This window comes from Harmonia axyridis, chromosome 5 (assembly GCF_914767665.1).
Source record: "Harmonia axyridis chromosome 5, icHarAxyr1.1, whole genome shotgun sequence".
In the NCBI taxonomy this organism is placed as follows: Eukaryota; Metazoa; Arthropoda; class Insecta; order Coleoptera; family Coccinellidae; genus Harmonia; species Harmonia axyridis.
The window spans coordinates 13736741-13754930 of NC_059505.1; the positions used below are offsets into that span (position 1 = coordinate 13736741).

At 34.6% G+C, this 18190-nt stretch overlaps 1 protein-coding gene across 1 annotated transcript; it reads right to left on the bottom strand.

Annotated features, from left to right (window-relative positions):
• Nucleotides 1–4341: 4341 nt before the first annotated feature.
• Nucleotides 4342–18174, bottom strand: LOC123680100 (dual specificity protein kinase TTK). The gene is made up of 5 exons (XM_045617786.1): nucleotides 17977–18174; nucleotides 16695–17444; nucleotides 9751–9923; nucleotides 5933–6150; nucleotides 4342–5142 (listed from the first exon to the last, which is right to left on the bottom strand). The coding sequence occupies exons 1-5, from the start codon at nucleotides 18015–18017 to the stop codon at nucleotides 4879–4881; spliced, it is 1446 nt and encodes a 481-aa protein (XP_045473742.1). The 5' UTR covers nucleotides 18018–18174; the 3' UTR covers nucleotides 4342–4878.
• Nucleotides 18175–18190: the final 16 nt, after the last annotated feature.

Here is an 18190-nt window from a genome sequence, read left to right on the forward strand (position 1 = left end):
TGAATCATTCCACCTACCGCTAAGCGGACCTTAAATCGCTCTGTATTCAAGCCTAACCGTGATAAGTGGAGCTCAGGAAAATGAGGGGAGTTCCAAAATGGTCGTTACGCCAAGATGACTACATTTCCTTGGGTCCCATTTTGGTGCTCCAAATATGGGTGTTGTTCAAGAATTTTTGTATAGTTTGAAGAATAAAATGGAAGGTTATATTTGTATAATGCAAATTGTTGAAATGAGTTTGTGATTGTTGTGAAAAACTTTGATTTGTTTTATAAAGTTTGAGACTGGGTACATAACCTCGGTTGAGCCCATATCCCCATGTTGGGGACCTGATAGATAGATAGATAAATAATGTCAGATTTGAAAGACGTCTACAAAGTTAATATTACATAATTTGAATTGGAGTATCCGAACAAAGCCTTTTTGCGTTTATTTTTGATGATTGATAATAATTTTGAGTTGGGTGAAAATATTGTTTAACGATTCAAGCCGTTCAAGAGAGGGGAATGTTAATCATTACTAGTTCGCAATACGTATCGAGATTTATTTTGATTTTTGACAAAAAATAGGTATACTGCTCTGTTTTCCGAACTGTTTGTGTGAAGTAAATCTCATTTTTCATAATTTAATCATTTTTATATGTTTTGAGGAAGATCAAAAATATTTAATTCAAAATTTATCCAGAAGTTAAATCGCATATAAAAGAATGGTGTTCTGCATATACGACCCCAAAAATGGTAAACTCGACATCCGTTCGCAAGGCGCTGCGAACAATAAATCGTAGTACATCACAGAACATGCGCATATAGTTGCGACTTGCGAATGGCCATTTGCGTGTACAATTTGTACAGTGTCCCATTTTTTTTTATGTCTAGTATTACCACATATTGGTAGAATCAAAAATAAAAAAGGTTTTTTTTGCAAAAATATTGAACAATTTGTGAGACTTTTCCATAAGAATGTCATTAACCCATGAACCGTTGAGTTTTTTCCCAAGTAATGGCATCTTGCTGAAATTGTCATCAAATGAACTATCTAATGATGCAATAATACAGGGTGTCCCATAAGTGGCACGTCACAGTGACACCGGAGGTAGGTCAGCTAAAGAGGGACCTAACCAGCCTAACATGACCCCAGTAAAAGTTGCATGGTTTTCGAGTTATTACCAAATTACGTTTTTTAGTGAATTTTCACCTTTTTTAACATGTTCAGGGTCAGAATTCTGCTGGAAAGCTCTCGAAGCTTATTTTTTTTGTTGTAATGTAATCTTAAATAGTTATTTAAGATGACATGAGTATGATTCTGTCAAAAAGTTATGTGGATTTCCGTAAATTAATGGATAAATCTTGATTTCAATTGCTAGCAAAACGAGAACTTCGACTTTGGACACCTGCTGTGAAAAAAAAATCCTTGAAACAAAACGAGCAAGTAACATCAAAAAATTGGGCATTTTAGACAGATTTAGAAATGGTACAATACACGAATCTTATGCCCATAAAACTAGGTATTTTCATCATTTTACCGATGCCCTATGTAACTAATTTAAAACTATGCACCTCGCTAGCCATCCCTAGAGAGAGACTTGTTCTGTCTCTCTTTATCTACTTGGTAAAGAAAGGGATGGATAGAGTGCTTTGTTCGATCATGTAGCACGAGCAGCGATGGCCCTGCAAACCAAATCAGTTCGTTACCTTGCGTTTCGTGCGATCCCCGTGTTCTCCGTGTCTCTGTTTTCGTGTGTTCATTAACTAAAATCGACTTGGCATTTCTCTGGACTCTGATTTACTCTTTATTTGTGGAATAAAGTGACAACTCGGCACTCTATCGGACACTGATTTGTGTATGCAACCATGGCGAATCACAAGTTTACTCATAGTGAGTACGCTGACATGCATTTAATCTACGGCGAAACCAGGCGTGTTTCAAATCGAGGCAATGTGAGTTACAATGCAAGATTGGCTGCAAGGTTGTACTTGGAACGATATCCGAATCGTAATCCTACCAACTACGAAGTCATTTTGAGAACTGCAAATGCTTATCGCGAGGGCAGACTACCAGGGACGAATAGCCGATCTGGAAGACCTCGAACGATTGACGACAACGTCGTTTTAGAAGAAGTGCCAGCGGAGCCAGGAACTTCAGTGCGAAATATTGAACGCCGTACTGGAGTCCCCAAATCCTCGGCACAACGAATTTTGAACAGGAACAAATACCATCCCTTCCACATTCAACGCGTACAAACTCTACAGCCGACTGATTATGCACCGCGTGTTGAATTTTGTCGAAAAATGATACAAAAGTGGAGAGAAAATCCCAACTTTTTTAATGAAGTGTTGTGGAGCGATGAATCGGCCTGCAGAAGGGACGGATACACCAACTTACATAATATCCATAGCTGGCAACTAGAAAACCCGCACGAAACAAGAGAAGACCGGTCCCAATACCAATTCAAAATCAATTTGTGGACGGAAATTTTTAACGGCCAAATAATAGGACCGGTCGAGTTGCCAGCTATTTTAAACGGGGCAAACTACCTGGAAATGCTTCAAAATGCCAGGATTATTGGAAGACTCAGGCAGAGGATGTGGTTCCAGCAAGATAGCTGCCCGGCACACTACGCTCGGCGGGTTCGCGAGCACCTCAGCAACACATTCCCCGACAGGTGGATTGGGCGATTAGGACCCATACTGTGGCCACCGCGATCCCCGGATTTGAATCCACTGGATTTTTTTTTATTGGGGATGTTAAAAGGACAAAGTGTATGCAAAACCAATAAGAAGCGAGGAAGAATTGCGTGAACGCGTATTCGACGCAGCCCGGACCATATCGGAAATTAGTTTAAGAAAATTGAACCGTAATTTTATAAAACGGTGTCATTTATGCATTAGAGCCCGAGGGAAACAGTTTGAACATTTACTGTAAGTTAGATTTAAGAATTAAATAAATAATCGAAAGTTAAGTCTGTTTTTAATTAATTCACCTTTTTTTTCAATAATATTCCTTTTTCGCTTCCCCTAATCCATCTTTTTCCCTATTGTGACTTTAACAAATAATAACAAAGCCCGGTATCAAATGTAATGTCATAGCAAGCGGCAAAATTACCTGATAGCGGGGTTCCTAGTTTCAACTTAGTTAAGTAGGGCATCGGTAAAATGATGAAAATACCTAGTTTTATGGGCATAAGATTCGTGTATTGTACCATTTCTAAATCTGTCTAAAATGCCCAATTTTTTGATGTTACTTGCTCGTTTTGTTCCAAGGATTTTTTTTTCACAGCAGGTGTCCAAAGTCGAAGTTCTCGTTTTGCTAGCAATTGAAATCAAGATTTATCCATTAATTTACGGAAATCCACATAACTTTTTGACAGAATCATACTCATGTCATCTTAAATAACTATTTAAGATTCCATTACAACAAAAAAAATAAGCTTCGAGAGCTTTCCAGCAGAATTCTGACCCTGAACATGTTAAAAAAGGTGAAAATTCACTAAAAAACGTAATTTGGTAATAACTCGAAAACCATGCAACTTTTACTGGGGTCATGTTAGGCTGGTTAGGTCCCTCTTTAGCTGACCTACCTCCGGTGTCACTGTGACGTGCCACTTATGGGACACCCTGTATACTAGGTGTGCCGTTTGAAATAAAAAAGTAGTAGTCTTTTTCAGGTATAACCAGAATTATAGGTCTGTAAATACTTTAGGGAAGAAGATCATTGGCTGAAACACCAGTATGCAAATTTTCAGATTAAATTTATGATTAGTTTTGCATAAACGTCTAATAGACCATCGTGGTAAATCATCCTGTCGAAAAAATCAATATTTTCGAAACGGATGATATTTTTGAAGAACCGATAACGGGATACTTCTCGACAAATTTGAGACTTAAAAACTGCATTGAAAAATATAGAGTGTCCTAATTAAGAAACACCAACTCTGCTCTATATCTCTGAAAAGATAATTAATTTGCATGATCTGTTATCTCGAACAAAAACCAAGATATGCCGAAATATTTGAAACAGTCATTTTTCAGAACCGCCCTGTAACTCGAGAACGAATCAAGATGCCTATCTGCTTCAGATGTATTATTATTTCGAGAAAAAAAAAGAGCTGGGGGCCCTTGATGATTATTTTACTAAGTCTTATAGTTCTTGAAAAGTTTTCAGAGAGCATTGAATTTGTAAATCATATAGATTGGAATTCGTTACCACGGATTTCCAATCACAAGTTGTCCCCTTTCAAATAAAACTTGACCTCCCTCGTCGTTTTCCGAAAACTCATTCGGAAAAATTTCGCTGGAATTTGTTTTTCCTCATCGTAGAATAATCTTTGAAGGGTACAAAATATTCAAAAAATAAATATGATATATTTTTAGTTAATAATACAGTAGTGATATTTCAGAATCTGACATTATTAATTATACAGGGTGATTCACCGGGATAGCCTATACGACATTTATGAAAAACTAATATAATTTACGTCTAATAGACCATCATCCCGGTGAATCACCCTGTACTTACAATGAACCTATTTTATTTTAATTCTAACCATTTGGAAAAATTTGGCTGGAATTGGTTTTTCCTCATCGTAGAATAATCTTTGAAGGGTACAAAATATTCAAAAAATAAATATGATATATTTTTAGTTAATAATACAGTAGTGATATTTCACAATCTGACATTATTAATTATACAGGGTGATTCACCGGGATAGCCTATACGACATTTATGGAAAACTAATATAATTTACGTCTAATAGACCATCCCGGTGAATCACCCTGTACTTACAATGAACCTATTTTATTTTAATTCTAACCATAACTGAAAAGAATCAGTGAATCAGAAATTAGGAGAGAAAAGGATCACAGATATTAAAATCATTTGTTATACAGAATCAAAGTGCTCATATTCTGCAATTAAATCAACAACAGAGGCCCTCGATTTGGCATCAAAAATAAGACATTTTTTTATCGTTTTTATGAATTTTTGTGGTACAGCATAATCCCGTGGATACTTTATCGTCAAATTAGGGTTCGCAATTGCCATCAATTTCTGCATTGGGTTAGTTATTTCGTGGAAAGGAGTTTTTTTATAAACGAGCTGATAAAGTATACATCCCAGAGACCACACATCAGCTTTAACACTTATCTGGAAGAAAATGCACCACTTGAAGAAAATGTATCACTTGCACTGTTGAATATTGAGATATGTTTGAGAAAGTGTGGAAACTTTTTACAAGAATTTATTTATTTCTGTTTAATGTGATATCTATATTGAACTGAAATGAAATCCGATATTCCAGAAAGAAAGACTGTTCTTATCTTCATTCTTCATCATAAAGATTTGGTTGAGGGTAAAATAAAGTGTTTATTTGATTAACGATGGGTTTTATGAAACATTCGTTGATCGTAGTTCAAAATTAAGATGTCTAAAACACTGGTGTGCTCACTTACTTGAACCTTAGGATTAAAGTGGCTACTTTTGAATGGACCATCCTTCTTGAATATTAATGGTATTTGTCCCTTTTCACTTGATATCCGCGTCGTTTCTTATGGCAGAGCTCACGTGATCTTTGTATCAATGCGTTTTCAGGTGAAATCAATAATAAACTACTTTTGACAGAACGAATGAAAATTTTGAAATGAGCCGTTGATTGGTTGAAACTTCGTATAGCGCCACCTTAAGGAAGAAAAGGGAAAAGGGATCCATGCCGAGCCGAGTCATCAAAACTCAGAATTATCCAAAATCTAATCAGTGAACGGCATCAGTATTTTACACATCTTATTCGAAATAGTGTCAAAAATTAAGTGAAATTGAAATTATTTGATCGAGCAAATCACCACGGTCAAATTTTTATGGAACCCACCATTTTTAATGTTAAATCTCCATAGCATTCTGGAATTCGTTTTCACTGAAAATAGACATTTTGAGTTCTTACTTTATATTTCGGTTTTCCGTAGTTTGGACTGGTCACACTAGAACTGTATTCGCAGTTAAGTGCTTCTGGACTGATATAATTACTAGTTCCTTCCGAAACAGTTTTGATTACACTTGTACTATCATTTTGAAGAGAACAGGATATGCCAAAATCAATTAATTTAAGTTTTCCATCTACCAGCAGGAAATTAGCTGGTTTCAAATCAGAATGAATTACACCTGAAAATCACAAAACATTTTGAAAAAAATTTTGTGTGGTCTGAAAGGAACAATTATACAAAACATTTATAACATGTGAAGGTTGGAACAAATGTGAATTATTTGATGAATTTATGTATCGCGGGCCAAACCATTATATGTGTCAAATATGTATGATAAATTATTCAAATGATTCAGCACAATCTCATTGCCTGAGGTCTTATGACGAATCAAAAATATGTTGAAATATACAGGGTGATTCACCGCGATGGCCTATTAATCGTTTATGGAAAACTAACCATAATTTTGTACTGAAAATTTGCATATTGGAGTTTCAGACAATGATCTTTCTCCCTAAAATATTTTCAGATTATTACAACTACCGGTTATACCGAAAACAGACTCCTACTTCCTTAATTCAAATGGCACACTCAATATATTATTGCATCATTAGATTGCTTTTTTGATGTTAATTTCAGCAATATGTCATACCTTGTGAGATTGTTATGAAAAAAATATTCAGGACTCACATTTTCCTGGATATTTCTGCAGAAAAAGTTTTTTTCGAAAAAACCTTTGTCATTTTCGATTCTGCAGATATGTACTATTATAAGACTGTTTGCGGTTTGGACCAAAAATGTACAGGGTGTTTAACAGAAAATCATGAAGTTGGATAACTCAAATTCATCAAAAATCAAGATTTTCAAATTAGAACCCATGTTATATTTCGATAACTAAATTCGACACTTCATGAATTGTAATAAATTGTTCGTTGGGATTGTTGAGAAATCCATAAACCAACAAAATTTTCAATTAAGAATAATTGATTACAATTCATGAAATGTCAAATTTAATTATCGAATTTTAGTTTATTCATGTGATTTCCGGAAGTCACAGACTACTCCAAACAGCTAGAAATTGCAGTTTTTCCTCATTTCAAGCTCTTCCTCGATAACTCTCAAAGTATTCATTTTAAGTGTATGGTTTGCTTTTTTATACGTAGAATTGATTGAAATAATAAACAAATATAGGTTCTAAGTTGAAAATCTCGAGTTTTGATAAATTTGAGTTATCGAACATGATTTTCTGATAAACACCCTGTAAATTTTTGGTCCAAACCGCAAACAGTCTTATAATATTACGTATTTGTAAAACCCAAATGAAAAAGGTTTCTTCGAAAAAAACTTTTTTTTTGCAGGAGTATTGAAAAAAATGTGAGTCCTCGTCACCACAATTTTTTTCATAAGAATCCCATTAACTCATGGACCGCTGAGTTTTTACCCAAGGTATGGCATATTGCTGAAATTGTCATCAAAACGGCTATCTAATTATGCAATAAAATACTGGGTGTGCCAATTGAAATAAGGAAGTAGTAGTCTGATTCCGGTATAACCGGAATATAAGTTGTAGAGATCTGAAAATATTTCAGGGAGAAAGATCATTGTCTCAAACCCCAACATGCAAATTTTCAACACAAAATTACGATTAGTTTTCCATAAACTAGGTTTCAGTCCATAGCGCTGAATCAACCTGTATGTTTTACATTAAAGCGTACATATAAAGGAACGTATTATTTAAGGTAACATTTCCGTGAAAGAATTAAAATAATTGAATCCGTTCAGGAATAATTATCACTCATCAAAAATCAAGTCGGGATGGATAGTACCTAATATTTTCGCATTTGTCGAAGAATTTGTGTGACGGCAATATACGAATTCACTTAATTCGATTTGAGTGTTTTTTGGAACAAGAAACATGGTGACGTAAAAGTCAAGAGTAATAATCCTGAAGACGATTTCAAATAACAAGCATTCATCAAAATTAAGATGCATAGAAAACCAGGTGTGTCTACTTATACCTGTGAAACTTTCAGATAAAATGGGGGATTTTTCAGTTTTATACCTACTTGATTTCGAGAGATCGCGTCTGTTTCAGATGGCGCACACAGCATTTGTATTTGACATTTTTCGCGAATTCTCGACTCTCGTGACCTTTGAGTATAGTATAATAATATTTAAATTGTATGCTGATAACAATCTTCTATACTCTGAATAGGCCAATAGTCCAGTCATTTCATTAAAAATTCGATATGAACTGAATTGTAATTTATTGTGAAAGTTTGCAGTGTCTTAAATAATTATTTCATTTTTAAACGTCGCCAGACAGATAGTGGGAATTCGAACCATTCTGAAGAGCGCAGAATTCTTGTAAGCAGGACACCAAAGCAATATGTGGAATAATCTCAAAAGTCTGAAACAAAATTGAAATAGTACACACATCAGGGATTCTATGCATCTTAATCAAAATTAAGAAATGAAACATAGAACCAAAGTAGTTTAATTGGTATTGAATAAAACCATATTTTAGTTGACATTTTTGTTTTAATTTGATGTCGAAGGTTCTTAGCTGTGCATAGATAGCCCTCTTTTGCTGACCTGTATATTTAAAAATATCGCTTGACATACGAAAATAAGCAGAAAACATCGAAAGTGCTCTTGAAGTTATTCAAAGTTTTGGTTTCCATTTGTTATTGAAAAATATGAATGAGTGTTCTTTTCAATGGCTAAGTGGGGATGGTTGCAGGGCTCTGCAGCGGCTTGATCTTGATGGTCAATATTAGTAGCTCTACAACCGTGGTATGGATTGTAATACCATATCGGTTGAAAATAAATATGAAAAAAACCCATAAGTACTCGTTTTCACAGAGGAAATTATTCGTGCCATCAATTGTCGCTAATAAATTCCTTGCATACAATGGAATTATCTTCAACCGATATGGCATCACAATCCATCCCACGGTTGAAAAGCTACTAATATTGACTATCAAGACCATCCCCACTTTGCCATTGAAAGAGAACACTTGTTTATTCGATATTGTATCACGCAGATGTTTTGATTTTTGCATTGTCCCCCTGCACCTTGAGTATTCTCTAGAGTTCTAGAATAACGTTGGATATTTTATCTTTCCGAATATATTTTCTGAATCTGTATAGCTTGAAGCTTGCGGTGATGTCCATCATGTTTTTTTTTCCATTAAAATTAATTGTTCGTATACTCGAGATAGGAGAGTGAATGCGGTATGATAGGTGATTATTGCAACGAATTTTATGTGCAGAGCTCTTGTAGTTTCCTAGAAAAGCTCTAGGCTGTGGATATTTTTTTTCATATTGAACTGTAAACAATGAACATTTAAAGAGGGTTTAAATTTATTTCCTCGAAGGAAAGGTTTATTTTTGAAAATGATAAACTGAAACCTTTCGCTTCAACGAAGCGACCTGGCTCTGGTCGAAATTGGTAGATTTTTTCTACCAATAATTCCGAAGTTTGGACATTTTAACCTGTGAAATCATAGTTTTTTTATTATTACAGGACAAGTGAATATTGCTACTCAGTATCATTATGATACATAATATAACTATGACTGAACCGATGAAAGGATTCAGTAACAAGGCCTACACAGAATAGAACCGGTACTTTTAACTCTTACAAGTTTCCTAGGAATAAAAAAAAAGAACATGTACATACATGTGATAGAGATGTTTTGCTTGTAACTGGAATTCCATGATGTTAGTGGATGATGCTTTAGATATTTCACTCAAATATGACATTTCACATACATACCATAGGCATGAATTTGCCGTACAGCCCGTAGCATTTCCATCCAATAAAAAAGTATCAAATAAGGTGGAGACATTTCTTTACTGTTAGATGATGCATTTCTCAATATTTTTGACAAATCCGTCGTACCCATTTCCATAACGACATAAAGTTTTTTCTCCTTCTTCAAATGTTCGCTTGAAAAGATAATATTACGATAATATAATATGAAGATATAAAGCACAATATTGACGCTGCAAATACAGAAAAAAACTAAAAACATAATGTAACTAGTAAAGAAAAAAAATTCCGGAAATGAGAATGAAACCCCTCTGATTGAATAAAAACTCTGTATATCTCCTATATCACTTCTTATTGAGCAATAGTTCATATGTTTACTGCTATCCAAAAGGACCAATGAAATCTTCAAGATATATCAAATAATTGCAAAAATGATTCGTGATATTTATTATACTGTATACGCTACATTATGCTTTGTACCACTTTTGGGTTAGGTCTCGATTGTACAGTTGTTCCAGGAACCATATCAATTGATGTACAAATTGGTATTATCGACGCATAGGTTTTCAGAGCTGCATTATTTTTTGTACAAGTAATGACTAATTTGCACAATAATAGACGCAGCAATTCGGGAGGGTCAAACGTTTGCAGAGGAGTAATTGGTTCCATAAAATTTGTTGCTGTAGCAACTTATTTTCTTATTATTACAAAAAAATAATAGAAATTCAAAAGTTCTCCCCGGAAAAATGGGAAGAGATAGGCAACTGAATGACTGTTTTACTCCTCCATCTCCCCAAAGAGGACAATAAAAACAAAACATTTCTCCTCCAAGACATAATGACATGTACGAGGTGCAGAGACAGAGCAGAGGGAGAGAGAGAGCAGGGTGGAATCTCTTGATCAAGGACTAGAATTGATCGAAAAATTGAATTTCATTATCTGCAATAAACTTTCTCAACTTTATCTTGAATTGCTTATTATTCTGCATATTTTTTAAGTATTTAGGAAGCTCATTATACAGGGTGGCCATTTGAAAACGAAACAGACGAGATTACAGACGAAATAAAGTTTTTCGATAGAAATGCTCGGACAGGTCGATTTCTGTTTCGAGGGGGACAACTTAAGATGTAGGTTACGGACGCATAGCGCTTCAACCCTTGCTGCTACAACCCCCACCCCCAATTTTTGAATAGGGAAGATGGGGTGAGTGATACCTCAATTTAAAGGTATTTTTATACTGATTTCAGCACAGTAATTGTTTTTTCATTTCATGCATTATTTCTCGAAATATTCATGCGTTAGTTAGTTAGGAAGGAAGCCACAGTCATGGTTGTTTTGAAGCTCAAAATATCGATTTTTCACAAAACACTACAAGTGCCATGAAAACACCACTTCATTTTCAAATACTTAGTTAAGAATATTTCGAGAACTAATGCATAAAATGAAAAAACAATTACTGTGCTGAAATCAGTATAAAAATACCTTTCAAATGAGGTATCACTCACCCCATCTTCCCTATTCAAAATTTGGGGGTGAGGGTTGTAGTAGCAAGGGTTGAAGCGCTATGCGTCCGTAACCTACATCTTAAGTTGTCCCCCTCGAAACAGAAATCGACCTGTCCGAGCATTTCTATCGAAAAACTTTATTTCGTCTGTAATCTCGTCTGTTTCGTTTTCAAATGGCCACCCTGTATAATTCAGGTTCGAGATATATTATTGATTTTTGGGTTAAACTTTTGTGAAATAATGGCAGAACAATGAGTGAGTTTGTGGCTCCCCTTGTAGCTTTAAAATTTCTACGGTTCATTAATTTATCTTCCTGAGAACGGGTCCACATTAAACTTTTGTATATGAACAAAGATCGCACACTCATGACTCCTAGCTCTTCGTGCAACCCACTACTAGAATCATATTTATTTTTTTTTCAGTATGATCTTCAAAATTGTGTTTTGTAGGATATTTAGTGTGGTGTTAAAAATTCCTCCCCAGGCAAGAATACAATATCCGATAACTGATTGAATTAGGGATGTATATAAAATTTTCAAAGTTTTCCGGCACAGTATATTTCTCAATGTGTAAAATGTATTCATAAGTGATATAACTTTCCTGGTAATACTGATAATATGGTCCTGCCACCTTAAGTGATGATTGACAATGACACCCAGATATTTAAATGAATCTGTTTTCTCTATATATAAACAGTCACACACATTAATCGAGCAATTGAGATGGTGCATTTTCAAGTTGCTGTTTATTGGCTGGTCAGTGGCAGTAGATGAGAATGTCATGTACCTAGTTTTTGCTATATTTATATTTAATAGATTGTAATTGAATCATATCTGAACTTTTTTCATATTTTCTTCAGCGCTCTTGTGTAATTCCTGCCAGTTCTTGTCCAAGAATATGATCGCTGTATCATCAGCATAGCTTACTATGTGACCTTTAAAATTACTCATAGCCGATATGCTATTTATATAGACAAGGAACAGTACAGGTCCCAATACTGTCCCTTGTGGTATGCCAGTGGTTACAGTTCTACTTGCACTCCATTCATTCCCCACCTTGACTTGCTGGGTTCTCTCAGATAGATAGTTAGTAAGAAGGTTAAGCGACTTTCCCCTTACTCCATAATTCTCAAACTTCTCCAGAAGAATATCATGTGACCCGGTGTCGAAAGCCTTGGTAATATCTAGAAACACTGCCAGGCACGTTGTCGATTCATCCATTTCAGTCAAGATTTTCGTTGTGAAATCAATGATAGCCTTTTCAGTATTAGAATTATTTATAAATCCGAATTTCCTTTGAGTCAATACTTTATTTTTCTCAAAAAAGGAGACCAACCTGCTTCTCAAGCATTTTTCGAAAATCTTGGCAAAATTATTTATTAAAGAAATTGGTCGATAGTTTGTCAGCAAGTATGGATATCCCGTCTTGAAGACAGGTGTAACAACAGAAACCTTCCATTGTTGTAACTGATGGTGATATTGGATTTATTTCTGATGAGGAATTGAAACCTGTTTTTGTAGAATATTTGTACCTCAGATAATTTATCGACGGTGCATTCCTTACTGTGTAGTATGTAACCATATACGGTGACCAGGAATCTCTCCCCTGTTGCTGTAATGTTTTTCTGAGTTACCTCAGGGTTTTTGAGCACCCAAGGTTAAGGTATCAGTGACAATTTTCGAAAACTTCAATTTTAATGTTGCTGAAGTCGTATCAAACACTTCCTTTCGTGATAATTCTGTTCTAAGGAGCTTTTAGAGAAGATTATGTAGTTGAAGGCACATTTCTATATCAGGAAGAATACTTCTTTTCACGCATATATCTTAGTATAACCTTCATCATTTCGAATGTATAATGTATTTGTTGGACCATGATGATCTTGTCCTAATTGAAACATCACATCAGTAGCAAATAGAGTACATATTTGCCTTCAAACACTGACCAGTTGTGAATGATATGTTCCACCTAGTTTAAATATCTTTTTGCACCTCATTCAATAGGCTTTCTTGCAGCATTGGCTCTTTATTGAAACTTTCCAATGTACATATCAATCCTGGTTCCTAATTAAATTCTGGTAGCTGTCCATGGAAAAACCTTCGAATGAAACTTAATAATATACTCACCAGGAGAAATTGTTTCCTTCACGTTTATCATATCCTGGAAAATTCATTCGCCGAACACAAATGAATATATCTCTTTGACATGATGTCTTTAGGTTTTTAATTTTGATCCAGGAATAATCTCCAGTACACGCTGATGACAAATCCGTGGTCAAAATCAATTCTGTCCATCCGTCCGCTCCGTAAACACGATGAATCTCGAATGGAAAACCATTGGATAAAAGAAGTTGTTCGAGTTCACAGAGGACAGTATTCTACTGCAGTTGAAGTAACCACACTCTTTACAAGTAATTATATCTATGTAGCTGTTGATTTCCACTCCGAGATAATAGAAGCTCATTGTCTGTTGTTCAGCTCTAGTTTGCATCGAACCGGTTCTTTACTTATTACCATGCATACAGATTTGGAAAATTCACTCGGAAATATCGGATTTAGCGTACAAATCTTCAAGTCGCTCTAGCTCCAATGAAACAGTGTAAGAATCGAAACATGAGTGCGATGCCATATCAAGTAAAAATCTGGTCTTCGCGAACGGCCGCTGGCAGGCGTAGTGGGGATGTGTTGTTCTGGAGTTTTGATGGTCCGCGAACCGCTATCAGTAAACATTCACACTTCAAACGTGGTGTGTAGGACGTCAGGCCGTATCGGTTTGATATGAATATTATTATGATAATTTTGTTGTGTGTATGCGAGGAATTTATTTGCCACAATAAATGCAACATATAATTTCCTCATTGTAAATCATGTTATTTTTCGCCATAACTGGTTTGAAAGTAAAATAAATTCTACATAAAAAAATTGAAAAACAAAAAAACAAATTCTAAAAATTGAGAGATCGACAAATTTAAATTAAATGTTCAAATAATCCACTTTGTTGAGCCAAACAGTAGCCAAATCTATTATGAAGAGATAATCTCATCTCTCTGAACAGATTCGGCATAGTTGCTATTTTGCCACAAAGTTCGATTACTTTGGACCTTAATTCAACAAGATTTGTCGCTCTGTCAATTTCATGCCCATAAATCAAATTTTTCAGATATCCCCAAAGGAAGTTTTCTTTGTGTCTAACACCCGGGAAAATAAATCATGAATGCTCCCAACCATTCATTCTCCACCATACTCGAAAAACTTATTATATACGCCATCAGGCCCAGGAGATTTTCGTGTCTTCAGTTTTTCAATGGAATCTCTCACTATATCTTTAGATAAATCTGCAGTATTTTTGTTATGCCATTCTGGCTCGACTTCCATTCAATTTTCCTCCTGTAGTCTTTATAGATCACTGAAATATTCATACCATTGTCTGCTATTTATTGATGGTATTTGTACGAATTCTGTTATTCCCTTCTGATTTCGTAATAATTTCCAGATATTTCTTTGAACTCCATATAAATCGTGCTCTATGTCTTTACCATACTTTTTCCAGTGGCCCTCTCTGATTGATTGTTACGGTTCCTGATCACTTGCATATTGCATATTTTTCTGATGTTGGGTTCTCATATTGTATTAGGCCAACTGAAAAGTCCCCGGTCTGATGCGCAGATGGCGGTGCTAGTATTAAATCCATATAATTTTTAATTAGTACCAATCTTCAAACAATACGTGTCAAAATTTGAGAGCAGTTCTACCATTAGTTTGTGAAATATTGCGTTGTGAGTGTAGCTACTTTTTTATTATTATTTGAAGAAAGATGGAAAAAAGATAGATAGATAGGTTGAAGCAAAATCTTGACTTGATGAAGAGTTTCCAGGGTCTGCACCAGTAAAATCAAGCATCATTGATTGGTATGCTAAGTTAAACGTGGTGAAATGAGCACCGAAGACGGCGAACGCAGTAAAAATCAAAAAAGTTCACAAAATAATTTCGAATGACCGTAAATTGAAGTTGATGAAGTTGTCTGAAACAAAATCGAGTCAGTACACACACCAGGGATTCTATGCATCTTAGTGTCACCGTACCGCTAAGAACATTAATAAGAGGAACGGAAATCGCCTTGTAACTGATGCATTTGTTTCGATGCCAACATTCGTCACTTCTTGCCTGACGGGACACTATAGCAGTAGCGTTACATAATTTGATTAATTTCAAAATTATTAATTCATGCTCAAAAATAGTTCACAATGTTATTTATTCATAAAAATTCTTTCGTGTTTCAAAAGGGTCGATGTTTTTCTCATTTTAATGATTTAGCAATTGTGAAGTTATGAAAAAAAGATTCCTGATGAAGTATTCAACAATCAAATCAGGATTCTCCACGCCTGACTCGCACACACAATTGGCTAGCTTGATTGTGATTAGTAACAATTCCATCTTTCTTGTATTTGGGATCGACCACAAATAAAGAAGAAGTATAAGAATACTTTTCGTTGAATGGTACCATTTTGAACCTCAAACACCCTGTGTAGTTTGTGATTACAGTTTACAATAAACAATGTATACATCTGAAACTGTAGTCGTCTCTCAAAATCAAGTTAGCATAAATCTTCTGTTTTGACCCAAAGTTTTACAGGAATGAGAAGTCACATCAGGGTTTCTTGGCATCTTAATCAAAACCAATGATGTGACATTTGACTCACTTTAGAGGTTCATTTACAAAGAGGACACTTTTTCTTCCCATCATGATTGAAAATTTTGGAATAACCCAAAAAATGTTGAAATAAATAACTAGAAACATCTAAAAACACACTATATGTTCATGACACATATCTCGGGAAAAATGTAGTAGAAATGCAAAAGAACATGTTTCCGCAGGAAATATTAAATATTCTTCACACCACAAAATCGAAAATGCATGAAATTATTCAATCTGTCATATTTAACTGAGAATCATTCAAATGAATAGATTTCAGATAAATATGTTGTAGACACCGTAAAATTGCATAATATACTCTCTCTATCTCTTTATCTGAGGTTAGGTTATTAAATAGATTAGGCCATTATGTCATAATGCATAGCCATAGCCAATTGGTCAGATTGTAATGATTCGAAGTACTCATGACCATTCAGAAGCCTATTTCGGTCATGCGAAGTGTTGAATTTCCCCCTAACAGCTGTTCCTTGGCGTCAGGTTGCTCTATTTAGGGCCGGTTTTTTTACATGCAAATAAATGAATTCATTCCTATTGCGCAGGTTTTATTCGTTGATAAAAACTGCGCTGTAGGAATAAATTTATTTATTTGAATGAGAAAAAAAAGGCTCTTAATAATATAATTCATTTCATTTTTGAAATTTCTCACTCACCTAAACTGTAAAATCCAAAGGTAGTACCAAAGTTTCAATAGAAATGATATAAAATAATAGATTATTAATGGAATATACTCACTAATCATACAGTCTGATGATGCGATCAAACTTTTGCAATTTCCGTAAACAATCAACTTCTTTCAAGAATCCTTCAGAAGATGGGGAATCGAGATTTACACATTTAATCGCTCTATTTACTTTAGCAAAATAATCAAAACATTGATAAACCTCTGAACTACCTCCTTTTCCAAGGACTTTCATAATAAGATAGGTAGTTCCTCTGATTCTTAGTTTTGGAAATTCGATATCTGATATATAGCCCTGAGGAATTTTAGAAGTTGAGGCTGGTTCTCTTGGTTTTAGTAAACTTGCAGGTTGTATGGGTGTCCTAAACATATCTGAAAATTTCTTTTCTTTTTGAGATAGTTGTGATGTACATTTATTGGTCAGACTTATGGTTTCTACTTCAGTTTTTACTGGTGTATAAAGAGATAATTTGCCAATACCCAAATCTGAGTAATCTGTAAGTCTTTTATTCTCAATTTTTTTTGAAGTTTCACTAGGAAGACTTGTATAAATTACTTGACCTTTGATTGGTGTTTTAAAGTTTGAATGACATCCAAGTGTTTCATCTAGAATCATTTCTTTTGGGTTTTCCATTTCAAGAATACTTGCAGCAGAGTTATTCTCGAAGTCATAAATATTTTCTAATTCTCCAACATGGTCTTCATCATCATCATCATCATCCATAGGTAAAACTTCAGGTAGTGATTCGTTCATGGCTAATTCTAAATCTTGTTCTAAATCCAAAGGTATGAATTGAAGTTTTCTGAAATTGTGTTAACACTATAGAAATAAGAATTGAGAAAAATTCAATTGAAAAACTAAAATATTAGAGTAAATAGTTCATAATATATTAGTAATATGATTAATATGTGAAGGAAAGAATTTTAAATTAAACTTTTAATGCTTCCTTTCCCTATTTGAGGATAAACAAGATAGTAAGATAATGGCAGGTTTTCTAGCCTTGGCCTGATCGGTTTCTCCTATAACTGTGGCAAGCAACATCTAAGGTTCTAGGTTGTAGATTGTAAATTGACACTGGATGCCTAGAACTGTGGTAGGCACTTTATGGGTTTCGAGGTTGTTTTTTGTTACTTGATTGACTTATTCCTAATATTCCAGTGTTATGTGAAGAACTAAGACCTAGGAATTCTTAAAGAGTCCATATGTAGTTGTAGGCATTAGGTGGAGAATTGATTAGACCAGAGTTATGTCCAAATCAACTGATTTCATCACATTGCTTCTTTTCACACCAATTAACAATATTAAATGCAGCTCAATAGAAGAAGTATACTCACTTAATTTCACTGGTCTCATTTTTATTAGATGCTGAATCCATATTTTACAATTTTTATTTAGAAATAATGGAAACACTTGGCTACAAATAAATAAACATGTCTTTCAAAATATGAAATACTGAGAAAAAAAATATATTTTCATTGAAAAAGTCAGTCATTACATTCAAAATAAGTACGGTTATGAATGTTTTGAGATATGACCATAGAGCTGTAA